We start from the raw sequence: 13,021 nt of genomic DNA, 5'->3' as shown, positions 1-13,021 counted from the left end.
GGTGCTAAGGCAGGCTTCCTGCCTGTCCCGGCACTGTGGATCGTGCTGCACCCCAGAAGCAGCCAGCAGCAGGCCCAGCTCCTAGGCAGAGGTCCCCAAGTGGTTCCACGTGGTTCTCGCCTGCAGGCACCGCCTCCACCTGTGGGCCCCCCCCACCAGCAGCCAGACCTGCTGCTGGCCACTTCCAGGGCGCAGTGCGATGTCAGAACAGGGAGGGACTAGCCTGCCTTAGCCAGGCAGCACCATCAATGGGACTTAACAGCCCGGTTGGCAATGCTGACCAAAGCCACCGCGACCCAGACCCGCAGTTTAAAAACCACTGGCCTAGGGCCTGCAGGGACATACCACCACTTCCGGGAGCAGGATAGAGCCAGGGAGCCTGCCTTTGCCCAGCTAGGCAGCCAGACTTTTAGCAGCCTAAAATCTCCCAGATGGGCTTCAGTAGCCTCCGGGACATCAAGCCCAATTCCAAGAGACTCCCGGTGAAACCAGGAGGGTTGGCAACTCTACCCTCTCCAGGTACCCTGCCAATCCCCCCTGCCCCCTTTAGAGAGATCAAGGAACAGGCCTCCCCGGCTTCCCCCAGAGACACTCCCCCCAGGGCTGGGGGCAGTCACCTCCCCCACCAGGCCAAACTCACACCCGTCCCCAGCAGGCACTGAGCTTCCCTAGGCCGACAGTCACCCTCAGAGTTGGAGGGGAGCAGGGCAAATGGCCCAAGTGGAAGCCACTGAAGATAGGGTCACTACTCATGCGTGTGAACTGCCTGCCCAGCACACACAAACCTGCTGCTACCATTTTCCCATATTTTAATAAAAATACATCTGAAGAAAAAAAAAATCCACAAAGCAGAATAGAAACGAGTCCCGTGGGAGAGGGAGGGTGGGCAGCAAGATGACCCCACACCCAGGGAGCACTCCCAGGCCCAATGCCAGCAGACGATAGAATCCGGCCTGGTGGCCCAGTAACAAGGAGCTCCAAGGAGATGCTACTTCTTCTGTTTGGGGGCAGGTCTGGAATAGAAAGACAAGGGCTAGATCCATGCTCCAAACAGAGCGGTCTCCCAGCCCCACAGGGCAAGCGTTTCCCCACCGCACCTGCATGCACGTTCCCATTGGGGGTACATAGACATCCCCAATCCCTCCGCTGGGCAAACCCAGCCATTGTCTCCTCCCCAACCCCACCTCTCACATCGGTGCAGCCGTACCTGTAAATCCCCACCACCACAGCATGGTCTCGCTCGTAGGGCTCCAGCGTCAGCTGCTCCTGGGGTTTCATGTTCTCCTGCTGCATCTTCTTCACCTCGGAGGCGAAGACGGCCTCAGGCGCCGCTGTGGAATCGATGCAGTTGGCCTGGAAGGAAGCCGTGAGCAGCTAAGCAGCTTTCCCCCGCTCTACGAGCGATCCTGTCACTAGGTATCCCCTCCCAGTGCTGCTTCCCTGCCAGCCCTGGACCTGCCCTATAGCTGATCCCCCTCCTTCAGGGACCACACAGGGTCCTCCGGTTGAGGGCTTGGAGGGACCAGCTCTGGCCCAGGAGATCCAGCAGACCTCCACAAGAGAGGACGTCTGCACATGGTGCCTGCAAGCCCAGGGGATTCAGCTTGGGCCAGGAGACAACCTACGCCCCCTTCCCCCCGCCTCCTCCCCAAAAGACACCACAATGTACAGGGACTGCAGCCCAGGGGATCCAGCATGGGCCAGAGGAGATGGCCCACAGGACCCCAAAAATAGATCCCAATGCACAGGACTGCAGCGCAGGGGAGTTACTCTATTCTTGTGCAGCACCTTGCGCACTAAACCCCCCTGATCCCTGGGGACTACTGGAATAACCAGGAACAAGTGACCAGGAGGCTCCCCACTGAGCCCAAACATTAGACAGCCCACGGGGCACTGAGAGTAGCAGAAGCCAGGCCCTGCTGCCGTTACCTTGATGGAGATGACGAAGTGCCCTCCGTTCTTCAGGAAGTTGTGAGCGTTTAGGGCCACAATGCGCGACTGGTCAGGCTGGGCCACATCAGCAAAGATCACGTCCACCATCCCTGCAGAAAGAAGAGGGTGGTTTAGATGCCTGCCTCCACCATCCCCGCAGCCAGGGGGCAGCGCCAGGCCCATCCCCTCAACACCCCGCAATCCAGCCCGAGCGCAGGGGGCCTCCAGCCTGCTGCTCAGAAGACACCCAAGACAGCAGCTGGGGAGAGGGAACCCCAATGTCCCCTGGTGCAAGTGGGGAGCAGCAGCTCAGGCTCTGTGCATGGCGGAGAACCTCTCTTGGTAGCTCCCCCCACAGCTAGGGAAACCGTTCTGTGGGGGTTACAGGACCCTGGGCATGATGGGAGGGACCTCACTCTGTGGCCTCCCCCCCGCTGAGAAAGCCATTCCTATCAGCAGAGGTGGGGAGTTACTGGATCCTGGGCATGGCGGGGGATCCTCGCTCTGTAGCCTGTCCCCCCACAGCACTCACCGATCAGCATGCGGTACTTGTGCGGGTGCCGCGCGTCCTCAATGACGGGGATGATGTTGGTGCGTTTCTTCGCCACGTTGATGAGGTCGCGGCCCGAGCGATGGGAGAACTCCACAGCGTAGACCAGACCTTCCTGGGTGCGGCAGAGAGCCGAGGTCAGCCATCTCCCCGCAAGAGCAGAGCAGCCTCTCTTCTCCCTGCCACCCCACCCCGACACTGCAAGGCAACCAGGCACTGTCCTCTTTCAACACAGCTGAGTCAGGCCCTCTAGATCACCTCCTCCCCGCCTCCCACCCCGTTACAGACCCAGGCCCAGCAGTGGCTCTGGAGGGAAAGGCTCCTTACCGGCCCCACAATATCAGAGACGTGCGAGACCGTGGTCCCGGAGGCAGCTCCCAGGTACAGGACCTTGGCTCCCGGCTTGATGTGGATTTGATCGATGCCGCCCAGGATGGCCGCCGCCAGCTTGGAGCGGAAGGGGTTCCAGGCGCGGTACTCCACCTTCAGCTCGCTGTCCTGTGGAGAGAGCAGCGGGGTCAGAGATGAGCTGCTCAGCTCCCCGGGGGGCTTCCAGCTGGCTGTAAGCATGCTCAATAGCGGCATCCGCCCCCACCCCCCAACGCCCTCCCTGCTGTGACAGCACCAGCTCCGGTAACACTGGAGCTGCCCAGGCAGGCTGGCACCATCCCACCCCCGAGTCCTGGCACGGGCAGTGCTCACCTGAACCTCCCCTCAACCAGTGCCTGGCAAGCCCGCCTACCTCCACTGAGATCCTCTTCTCCCCATACACAGACTCGCCAGGCACCAGATTCTTTGTCACCAGCGCATCCTCCTTCCCCCTGCAGATGAAGACGCCTGGGATGGAGGGAAAGAGATGGGAAGCCATCAGAGCAGGAGGAGCCCCCTCTCCAAGCAGGGAGAACACGCCCAGCTACGGGAAGTAGTCAAACACTCCTGAGAATCATGAGGGGATCTCAGCTGGGCAACCAAGCCATGGCTCAGCCGTGCAACCTCCCAAGAGCAGCATCAGAAACACTGCACCGTGCTCAGCCCCAGTGCCCCGATCAAGCACGGCCCAGTATCTGGTCATGAACCCCAGCGCCACCCTGCTCCCATTCGGACAGACCACCTTGGCCACACGGCCCCCACTGCTCCGGGAGGAAGAACTGGAGCATCTCATGCCGCTCCAGCACCCATGGCCTGGCTGGTTACCTTCATGCCTATGGGGTTCCACAGTCACCTTCTTGCCTCCTCTAAACCCTCCTCGGCCACCCCGACCTCCGCCTCCACGGCCGCCCCGGCCTGGCCCGCCTCTTCCTCGGAAACCACCGCTGCCGCCTCCTCTTCCTCTGAAGCCTCCATCGCTTCCACCTGGAGATCTAAACCCACCACCTACAAGGGAGAGAGGAGATGGGAGTAACACGCATGTCCCCCTGTACCAGCACCCCTGCCTTGTGTGGAAAGGGGAGGGGCACAGCAGCTGGACTCTTTGGGACAGGATGTGAAGGGGACCAATGTCCCTCTGAGATCACACAGGGGGAAATGTCTCAGGCAGGGGTTTGGCCAGGGCACCCCGATAGAGCTGGGGCAGGATACACTCTGGCTCAGGGTGGACATTGACTGCATGGACAATGGCCACTGTGCGAAGCCGGGCACAGTTCTCCCAGCATTCACTGGACAGGGAGACCCTGCAGACACGGCTGCAACAGTGGATGTTGCACAGCCAGGCTGGGACGGGGGGAGAAGGGGGGAAGAGGGCGCTAGAAACAGCCAGGGAGAAGGGCTGGTTCCCCGGTCAGGCACTCCTCCCTGACCACAAAGTTCCTCTAGACTTAGTGATGCCACTAGGGCACACAGGGCACATACCTCGGCCTCCCCGGAAGCCCCCTCGGCCTCCTCCACGGTCCCCGAATCCACCACGCCCCCCGCGGGGGCTGAAACCTGCATCCAGGACAGAGAGTTAGAGACGGCACCCCAACACTCCCCCCCCAGCACCCCAACACGCCCCACACCCACACCTCCAAAACCAGGGGAGAGACAGAGATCGGCCTGCAGTCCAACACCGCTCCCCAACCATCACCGCTCTTCCCAGGGATACGCCCCCCCCCCGCAGTATCCCCCCCTGGCCCCCCTCCCCAGCCTTTCCCAGGGACATGGGGCTCCCACCCCACATCCACCCACCTGATATTCCACATCCGCCCTGCCCCCCGGCATCTCTCCAGCACCCTCCGTCCGCGCCCCTCCCCTCGGAGACACGATCCCCACGGTACCCCCCAAACCCCATCTCCCAGAGACAGTGACCCCCTCAACCCCCCCCCGGACACGCGTCCCCCCCCGCCACGTGACTCCCCCCACTGACCGCCACCCTTCATCAGCCCCCCCCCGACCGGCCCCCTCTGCGGGGACACGGAGACACACACACCCCGGGCCACAGGCGCCCACGTGGGCCGCCCGCGCTCACCTGGCCTCATGCTGCTCCCCTAGCGCCGCGAGCCGCCACACTGCAAACAGAGCCACCCGCGCACGCGCAGCCCTGCTCCAGAAGAACCCTGGCTGCGCATGCGCACAACAGCTCCGCTCAGCCCGCCGGCAGGAGGCACCACGGGAAATGTAGTCGCCGCCGCCGGCGCATGCGCGCAGCCACCCCGACACGGATGCGTGTAGCAATCCCCGTGTCCTGCTTCAGGGCAGGGGTTGCGGGGCACGGACATCGCCCCTCCTCCCCGTCAGGGCTGATGAGGCCAGGTGGCTGGCAGGGTAATGAGGACTGGAGTGCAGCCCAGGGAGGCCAAACATCGAGCAAGCTGGGGCACCCTGCGGGATAATAGTGGAGTGCATGAATCTGTTAACCTGTGGAACTCCTTGCCACTGTAATTGTAGCACGTGTAGCTGAGCTCAAAAAAGGCCTGGATAAGTTCTTTGGCTATTAGCTGAGATGGCCAAGGATGCAACCCTGTGCTCCAGCCAACCCTAAACCTCTGACTGCCAGAAAGAGGGAGGGAAGGAGGGGTGGATCACTCCAAAATTGCCCTGTGCTGTGCTCTGCTCCTGAAGCTGTGGTATGGCTGGGCCTCTGTCGGAGACAGGATATCGGGCTAGATGGACCCTTGGTTGAACCCAGTCTCGCAGCTCTTATGGTCTAATTAATCTATAAACCGCGGGATTTTGCCCCACAGGAAAGTCAAATTTCCTATGAAACAAAAATTTTGAAATTTCATGCTGGAAACAGTTCCCCCCCAAAATTCAATATTTCCCATGAACAAAATCTGACATGTCCCATGGAATTTTTTTTAATTTCTGCAAAACAAATATTCCAAACATTTTAATGCAATAAATTTCCCACAAAAGTAAAAGAAAATCAAAATTTCCTATGAAATATTCCAAATTTTCTCATGGAAAATTAATTTTTGAAAAAATCAATCTCCTGTGAAATAAAAACTCCAAAATTGCCCAAAGAAAAAAAATTGCCCCCCAAAATTCAAATTTACCCCCTAAACAAAAATTCTGAAATTTTTCATAATTTTTTTTAATTAAAAATTTCCTGTAAAAAGAATTCTGAAATTTTCCCTGGAAAAATATCCCCCCAAAATTTCCAGCAAAACCAAAAGTCTGAAATTTCCCCCACAAAAAAAAAATTAATAAAAAATTCCCATGATTTCTTTTTAAATCACAATTTTCTGCTTAAAAAAAATCTGAAACTTCTCATGGAAAAAATCAATTTTTTCCCAAATTTCCTGCAAAAAACTTCCAAAATTTCCCATGAAAAATATTCCCCCTAAAATTCAAAATTTCTAGTGAAACAAAAATTTCCCATGAAAGGAAAATTAAAAAAAAAAAATCAATTTGGGACCTTTGAAATATTATTGTTTCGATAGTGTCACAATGCTTACACTCATTTCATTTCAACTTTTATATTAAAGTATTGCATAGAGATTGGAAGTAGATTTTTATCAGTGAATGTCTGTAAACATCAATTTCAGAAACAAACAAAAAAATATTTCCATCAATAATAATTGAAAATTTATAGAGAGGCAATGTAAGATAAACGCTGCTTGAGACCGTATTAGAGTTTGATTTAAAGCTGTTTGCTTTGTGTATGTGATGTTGACAATTTTTATAAATCTTTAACTGTTTGGATCTCAATGTCTATTGTCATTAAATAATTACTGTCTGACATTTTCCCACCCCCGCATAATTTCCAACTGTGAAAATTTAAATCAACAAACATTTTAAAAATGCTCCCCCATGCTCCCCTCCCCCCCCCCTTCATAGGCTCCAAGGCTGGAGCACCCACAGGGAAAAATTGGTGGGTGCCCTGCACCCACCGTCAGCGCCCTGCCCCAGCTCTGCTCCGCCTCTGCCTCCTCCCCTTAGCTCCCAGCTGGGAGAGGGGGAGGGGGAACACGGCGGGCTGGAGGAAGAGGCGGGGCCGGGGCAGAGATTTGGGGAAGGGGTCTAATAGGGGCAGGGAGAGGGCAGAGTTGGGCCGGAGACTTTGGGGAAGGGTTTGGAATGGGGGCGGGGTGGACAATGCACCAACCTTTGTAACCTGAGCTGAGCTTTCCCAAGCACTTCAAGACAAATACACTGTTTTACGTAAAATATAAAACAGGGGCAGGGGTGGAGTCGGGGTGGGGCCAGGGGCAGGGGGGTTGAGCTCCCACCGGCGCCAGGAAAAGTTGGTGCCTATGCCCCCCATTCTCCTCCTACCAGACTTGGGGACTGAGCTCAGGCCTTCTGGCCAGTGAGGAGGGGAGTCTTGCAGCTTCAGTCCTGCAAGGTGCATCTGCCGGGCTCAGGGCTTCAGCAGGAGCAGGGCTAGAGCCCCGAACCCTGTCGTTTTAATCTCACCTCATACGGAAGCTGTTCCGTATCCCTAATCATTTTTGTTACCCTTCTCTGTACTTTTCAAATTCTACTATATATTTTTTTCAAATGGGGCGACCAGAACTGCACGCAGATTCAAGGTGTGGCCGTACCGTGGATTTATATAGAGGCATTAAGATATTTTCTGTCTTCTTCTCTCTCCCGTTCCTAATGGTCCCTAGCATTCTGTTCGCTTTTTTGACTGATGCTGAACATTTAGGGTTACCATACGTCTGGATTTTCCCGGCGGTGCTGGGCCGGGGGTGCTCAGCCGGGGGCTGGCGGTGCTGGGCCGGGGGCCGGGCCAGGGCCGGCAGTGCTGGGCCGGAGGCCGGAGGTGCTGGGCCAGGGCCCGGGCCAGGGCCGGGGGTGCTGGGCCGGGGGCCAGGGGTGCTCGGCCGGGGGCTGGCCCGGGGGTGCGGGGCCGGGCCGGGCCCCAGGGTGCGGGGCCGGCAGTGCTGGGCCGGGGCCGGGGGAGCTCGGCCGGGGGCTGGCCCGGGCCCGGCACCCCAGGAGCCAAGCCAGGCTGGAGACGCTGGGGCCGGCTGCCGGAGGGAGCCGCTCGGTTGGGGGGGCCAGACTGGGCCACGCCTCCTCCCCCCACCCCACCCCCCAGCTTACCTTCTGCCTGCTTCAGGCTTCCCGCGAATCAAATGTTCACGGGAAGCAGGGGAGGGGGCGGAGTTGGGGCGGGGACTTTGGGGAAGGGGCGCAGTTGGGGTGGGGGCATGGGCGGGGCTGGGGGCGGGGCCGGGGCCCCGTGGAGTGTCCTCTTTTTGGACACTCAAAATATGGTAACCCTATGCACATTGAGTTAGGGTTGCCAACTTTCTGATTGCACAAAACTGAACGCCATTGCCCCGCCGCTTCCCCACCCCTTCCCTGAGGCCCCGCCCCTGCCCACCCCATCCCCCCTCCCTCCATCGCTCGCTCTCCCCCACCTTCACTCACTCACTCATTTTCACTGGGCTGAGGCAGGGGGTTGGGGTGTGGGAGGGGTGAGAGCTCCAGCTGGGGGTGAGGGCTTTGGGGTGGGGGCAGGGATGAGGGGTTTGAGGTACAGGAGGGGGCTCCAGAATGGGGCCATGAGGTTTGGAGTGGGGGAGGGGGCTCAGGGCTGGGGCAGGCGGTTGTGGTGTGGGAGGGGGCATGGGGTGCAGGCTCTTGGAGGCAGTTTGGGTGCAGGAGAGGACTCAGGGCTGGGGCAGGGGGTTAGGGTGCGGGAGGGTGTTTGGGGTGCAGGCTCCGGACGGCATTGGCCTCAGGCGGTTCCCAGAAAGCGGATGGCATGTCCCTCCGGCTCCTAGGCAGAGGCGCAGCAAGGCAGCTCTGCATGCTGCCCCCGCCCGCAGGCGCCAGCCCCGCAGCTCCCATTGGCCAGAGTTCCAGGTCAATGAGAGTTGCAGAGCCAGTGCTCAGGGCAGGGGCAGTGCTCAGAGCCCCCGTGGCCGCCCCGAGCTGGAGGGACATACCAGCTGCTTCCCGGGAGTTGTGCAGAGATGGGTAGGAAGCCTGCCTGCCCCACGCCAACCAGACTTTTAACGGCACCGTCAGCGGTGCTGAGCAGAGCCGCCAGGGTCCCTTTTTGACCAGGTGTTCCAGTTGAAAACCGCACACGTGGCAACTATACATTGAGTGGATGTTTTCAGAGAACTGTCCACAATGACTCCAAGATCTCGTTCTTGAGTGGTGACAGCTAATTTAGACCCCATCGTTTGATATGTACGGTTGGGATTATGTTTTCCAATGTGCATTACTTTCCACTTTTCAACATTTAATTTCATCTGCCATTTTGTTGCCCAGTCACCCGGTTTTGTGAGATTTCTTTGTACTACACACAAATCACACTAACCCAGGACTCAGACCAGGATCCCACAGGGGTGGAGGGTCTGAGCCTGGGTCGAGCCGGGACCTGGGGTTCAAACCCTATTGCTCTGCAGTGTAGACCCAGCCCCACTGGCCTCTTGCTCTGGGAGTCTGCCAAAAGTATCCCACGCGCTGACTTTCTTTGTCCTCCGGAAAGTCAAGTTTGGTTGACAGTCAAGTTTTACTACATGTTACCATGAATAAAGGGCTAGAACCAGAGGTGCCAACTCCACGGGTGATCCGGGCCTGGAGCACCCATGGGAAAAAAACAGTGGGTGCTCAGCATCCACCAGCAGCCCCACTGATCAGCTCCTCTCCCTCCCCCCAGCCCTCCTGCCCGCCGGTGATCAGCTGTTTAGCGGCATGCAGAAGGCGCTGGGGAGGAGCCAGGGTGGGGTGTGCTCAGAGAGGGGCGGAATGGGGTTGGGAAGAGGTGGGGCAGGACCTTGGGTGAAGGGGTGGAGTGGGGGCGGGGCTTGGGGCGGAGTGGGGGTCATCCCCTCCCCCCCCCCAGGAAAATGGAATGTTGGCACGTAGCCATGTTTTGGAGGAGGGGTAGGAGGCCTGGAATAGGGTGGTTGGACCCCGGATCACGTAATGCTGGCACCCCAGGTTGGGACCCAGTTTCCAACAGTTCCTAACATGGGTTTGCAAACGAGTGCAGACGCTCAAGCTTCAGGTTAACAAACCCAGGGTCTGCTCACTCGAGTTCTACGAGCTCCAGCTTCTGGTGCAGTGTAGACGGGGCCAGGGCGTCACTCCCATCTCTGCCCGGGAGGAACAGACGTCAGATTTCATGCTGCGGTGCAAAGCACCTGCTTAATGAGCGGCGACTGCAGTACGGCAATCGGCTGCAGTACGGCAGAATTCGGCTAGGAAGCGATGGTGAGACGGGTACCCCGGCCCAGGAGGCGGCCCCTGCCAATGTGCATCACAGTGCCCAGGTGTCTGTCCTGCTCGGAACTGGGCTGAGAATGAACAAGCTCCTCCTACTGAAGAGAGGACGACTTTGGTCCGCACTGCCCTGGTCCGGTGTCTAGGCGAGAGGCTTCAGACACTGTTACCAATAACAAGCCCCTGCCCACCCCCCCATTATAGTCTGTCCTCAAGCACATCTGTGATAAATAAAGGAGGGGGAAGCTCCCTTTTATGGACACCCAGCCAGCCAGTTAGCTATAAAATCCCTGTTAGTAGCGGTTCTCTACTTGCTTTACCTGTAAAGGGTTAAAAAGTCCATAGGTAAAAGGAAGGGCGTGAGAGCACCTGACCGAAAGAGCCAATGCGAAGGCTAGAAGTTTTTAAAATTGGTAAAAAGCTTCCCTTTGTCTGTGTGTGTTGTTCTCCTGGAGAGGGACAGAGCAGCGATGCTGTAAAAAGCTTTGGGCCAGGTATGAAAATCATCAGATCATACATAGAAACTACTAATTTGAAACCCCAGATATGTAAGTAGATCAGGAAATGTATAGGAAGACACGATTAGGTTTATCTCTTTTTCTTTATGGCTTTTGGACTCCTCTGTGCTAACTCCAAATGCTTCTGTTTTGCTTGTAACCATTAAGCCGGACCTCAAGAAAACCATTCTTGGTGCTTAATTATTATATTTGCTCATTTTAAATCTAGCAATAGCCTAAGTTCCAGATATATTTTTTTTTAAATAAAATTTACCTTTTTTAAGAACAGGATTGGGGGTTTTTTGTTCTAAGAGATTTGTTCACATGTTGTTTAATTAGCTGGTGGCAACAGCTGATTTCCTTTGTTTTCTTTTTCAGCTCTTCCCCGGAGGGGGGGTCAAAGGGCTTGAGGGCACCCCACAGGGAGGAATTCCCAAGTGCGTGTTCCTGGGTTCTCAAAGGGCTTTTCTGAACTTGGGTGGTGGCAGCATCTACCCATCCAAGGTCAGAGAGAAGCTGTGACCTTGGGAGTTTAATACAAGCCTGGAGTGGCCAGTATTAATTTTTAGAATCCTTGCGGGCCCCCACCTTGTGCACTCGAAGTGCCAGAGTGGGGAATCAGCCTTGAGAACGTCCCAGTACAGAGGGAGACTGGGACAACTTAACTCCATCCCCAGCATGACTCCCCACTGGCTGAGGGCTATTCCCCACAGCCCCTTGTCCCTCATTTGCCTGGTTCTGGAACCATTCTAGCCAATTGTCCAAGGGTCTCGCGCCCAGACCCCATCACCAGGCACACCATGAGGTTGGCGCTGTGCCCCTGATCTTGGCCAAGGGCACCTGCTTAAAGATTTCCATCTCCCAGCCGCCACCATGCTTGGGTGGAGACTGGTGTCTCCCTCACGACCGGAGACCTTAGCTTTGCCATCCTGCTGCACCTCGTGTGTTTTCCCCGTTCCCCAGCCCACCTGCTGCACCAGTGGTCACCCCTTCTCCAGCAGCTCCAGCACCAGGCATCCCTGCCCAGCCTTCACACAGCAATGGCTGCTTGTCCTTTGGGTAAAAGCATTACAGAGAAACCACTGAAATCCGACAGACGTTCCCGTCCACATGCAACAAGCTGACCAGCGCCTGCTCAGGGTCTTAGGTGGCTTCAGGAAGCCAAAGTCTTTCCAACTCTATCTCTGGGTGGACCCCGCCCCATGAATCTTTTGGGGCCTTAAATACAGGCCAGGCCACTCAGGCTCCTTCCCCACCACCGAGCTTTTAGTGCCTTCTTCTAGCTGGGCTACCCCCTGGAGCGCTGGTCACTTGAATTTACAGCCCCCCAGGAAGGGAGCCACTGACCCACACCTGGAATACAGGATATTCTGGTGCTTCCAGGAACAGCATGAACTTGCCCACTGCTGGCGTGGCCACCTCCCCCCACTCCCCCAGCAGCGTGACCCCACCCCTCACCTGAATGACCCTGCCTGCTGCTGGTGTGACCCTGCCCCCTCACCTGAATGACCCTGCCCACAACGGCATGACCCCTGCCTGCACCTGAATGACCCCTCCCCTGCCAGTGTGACCCTGCCCCTCATAGGCATGACCCCTCCCCTGCTCCTATTGGCATGACCCCCCCATGCCAACATGACCCCACCCCCACTGGCATGACCCCACCCCTCACCTGAATAGCCATTGATGGACCCATCCTCCAGGAATTTAACCCAATTATAGTTTTGGCCTTCACAACATCCCCACCCCTGCCGACAAGTTCCACAGGTTGACTGAGTGTTGTGTGAAGACATACTTCCTTATGTTTGTTTTAAACCTGCTGCCTATTAATTTCATCGGGTGACCCCGGGTTCTTGTGTTATGAGAAGGAGTAAATAACACTTCCTTATTTACTTTCTCCACACCAGTCATGCTTTGTAGACCTCTATCAGATCACCTTTAGGCGTCTCTTTTCCAAGCTGAACAGTCCCAGTCTTTTGAACCTCTCCTCCTACAGGAGCTGTGCCTTACTTTGAATCTGTGAGTTCCTCTTTATTAAATAAACTTTTGTTTATTTTTACCCCGGGTGGATCTGGGGTGCAAACGATATGGACCAAAGTGAAGCGATAGCATGGGGCTGATTCCACCCCTCTGGGGGTGACAACCAAGGGGGAAAGTCTGACTGGCTGATAGTTGAGAACTTGGGATGGACGGATTTGGGGACACACAGGACCAGAAGGGCAGTTGAGGTCATCCTGTATGGGGTAGCCAGGCTGTCCGGAGCCAGGGTGAAATCGTTATGCTTGTGGGCGGGGTACTGGTGTCAGGGGTCTGAGCCATGGGTCAGAGCATTAAGCCACCTAAAGTTACAAAGCAGGTGGCGAGAAACCCCGTTACTGATGTGGGGGAATCCCCTAAACAGTGGACCTGAAGAAGAGCTCTGGGTGCCTCCAAAGCG

General features: G+C 56.6%; 1 protein-coding gene across 1 annotated transcript; it reads right to left on the bottom strand.

Moving 5' to 3' along the window:
- Positions 1–792: 792 nt before the first annotated feature.
- FBL (fibrillarin) lies at positions 793–5,032 on the bottom strand. Its single transcript, XM_054010644.1, has 9 exons — positions 4,926–5,032; positions 4,331–4,405; positions 3,677–3,856; positions 3,225–3,319; positions 2,810–2,980; positions 2,465–2,597; positions 1,930–2,042; positions 1,208–1,353; positions 793–1,013 (listed from the first exon to the last, which is right to left on the bottom strand). Exons 1-9 carry the CDS (start codon positions 4,933–4,935, stop codon positions 989–991), a joined length of 948 nt encoding a protein of 315 aa, XP_053866619.1. The 5' UTR covers positions 4,936–5,032; the 3' UTR covers positions 793–988.
- Between the last annotated feature and the right edge of the window lie 7,989 nt (positions 5,033–13,021).

Source organism: Malaclemys terrapin, chromosome 21 (genome assembly GCF_027887155.1).
Source record: "Malaclemys terrapin pileata isolate rMalTer1 chromosome 21, rMalTer1.hap1, whole genome shotgun sequence".
Taxonomy (NCBI): Eukaryota; Metazoa; Chordata; order Testudines; family Emydidae; genus Malaclemys; species Malaclemys terrapin.
This window is presented reverse-complemented; position numbering and strand designations above follow the sequence as displayed.

What these genes read in the sequence shown, in the direction of transcription:
- FBL (XM_054010644.1), bottom strand. An exon ending in GGGCTTCCGGGGAGGCCGAG is followed by an intron (nt 3,857 to 4,330) that starts GTATGTGCCCTG and finishes TCTCCCTTGTAG; the next exon opens with GTGGTGGGTTTAGATCTCCA. An exon ending in GTGGTGGTGGGGATTTACAG is followed by an intron (nt 1,014 to 1,207) that starts GTACGGCTGCAC and finishes TTTCTATTCCAG; the next exon opens with ACCTGCCCCCAAACAGAAGA.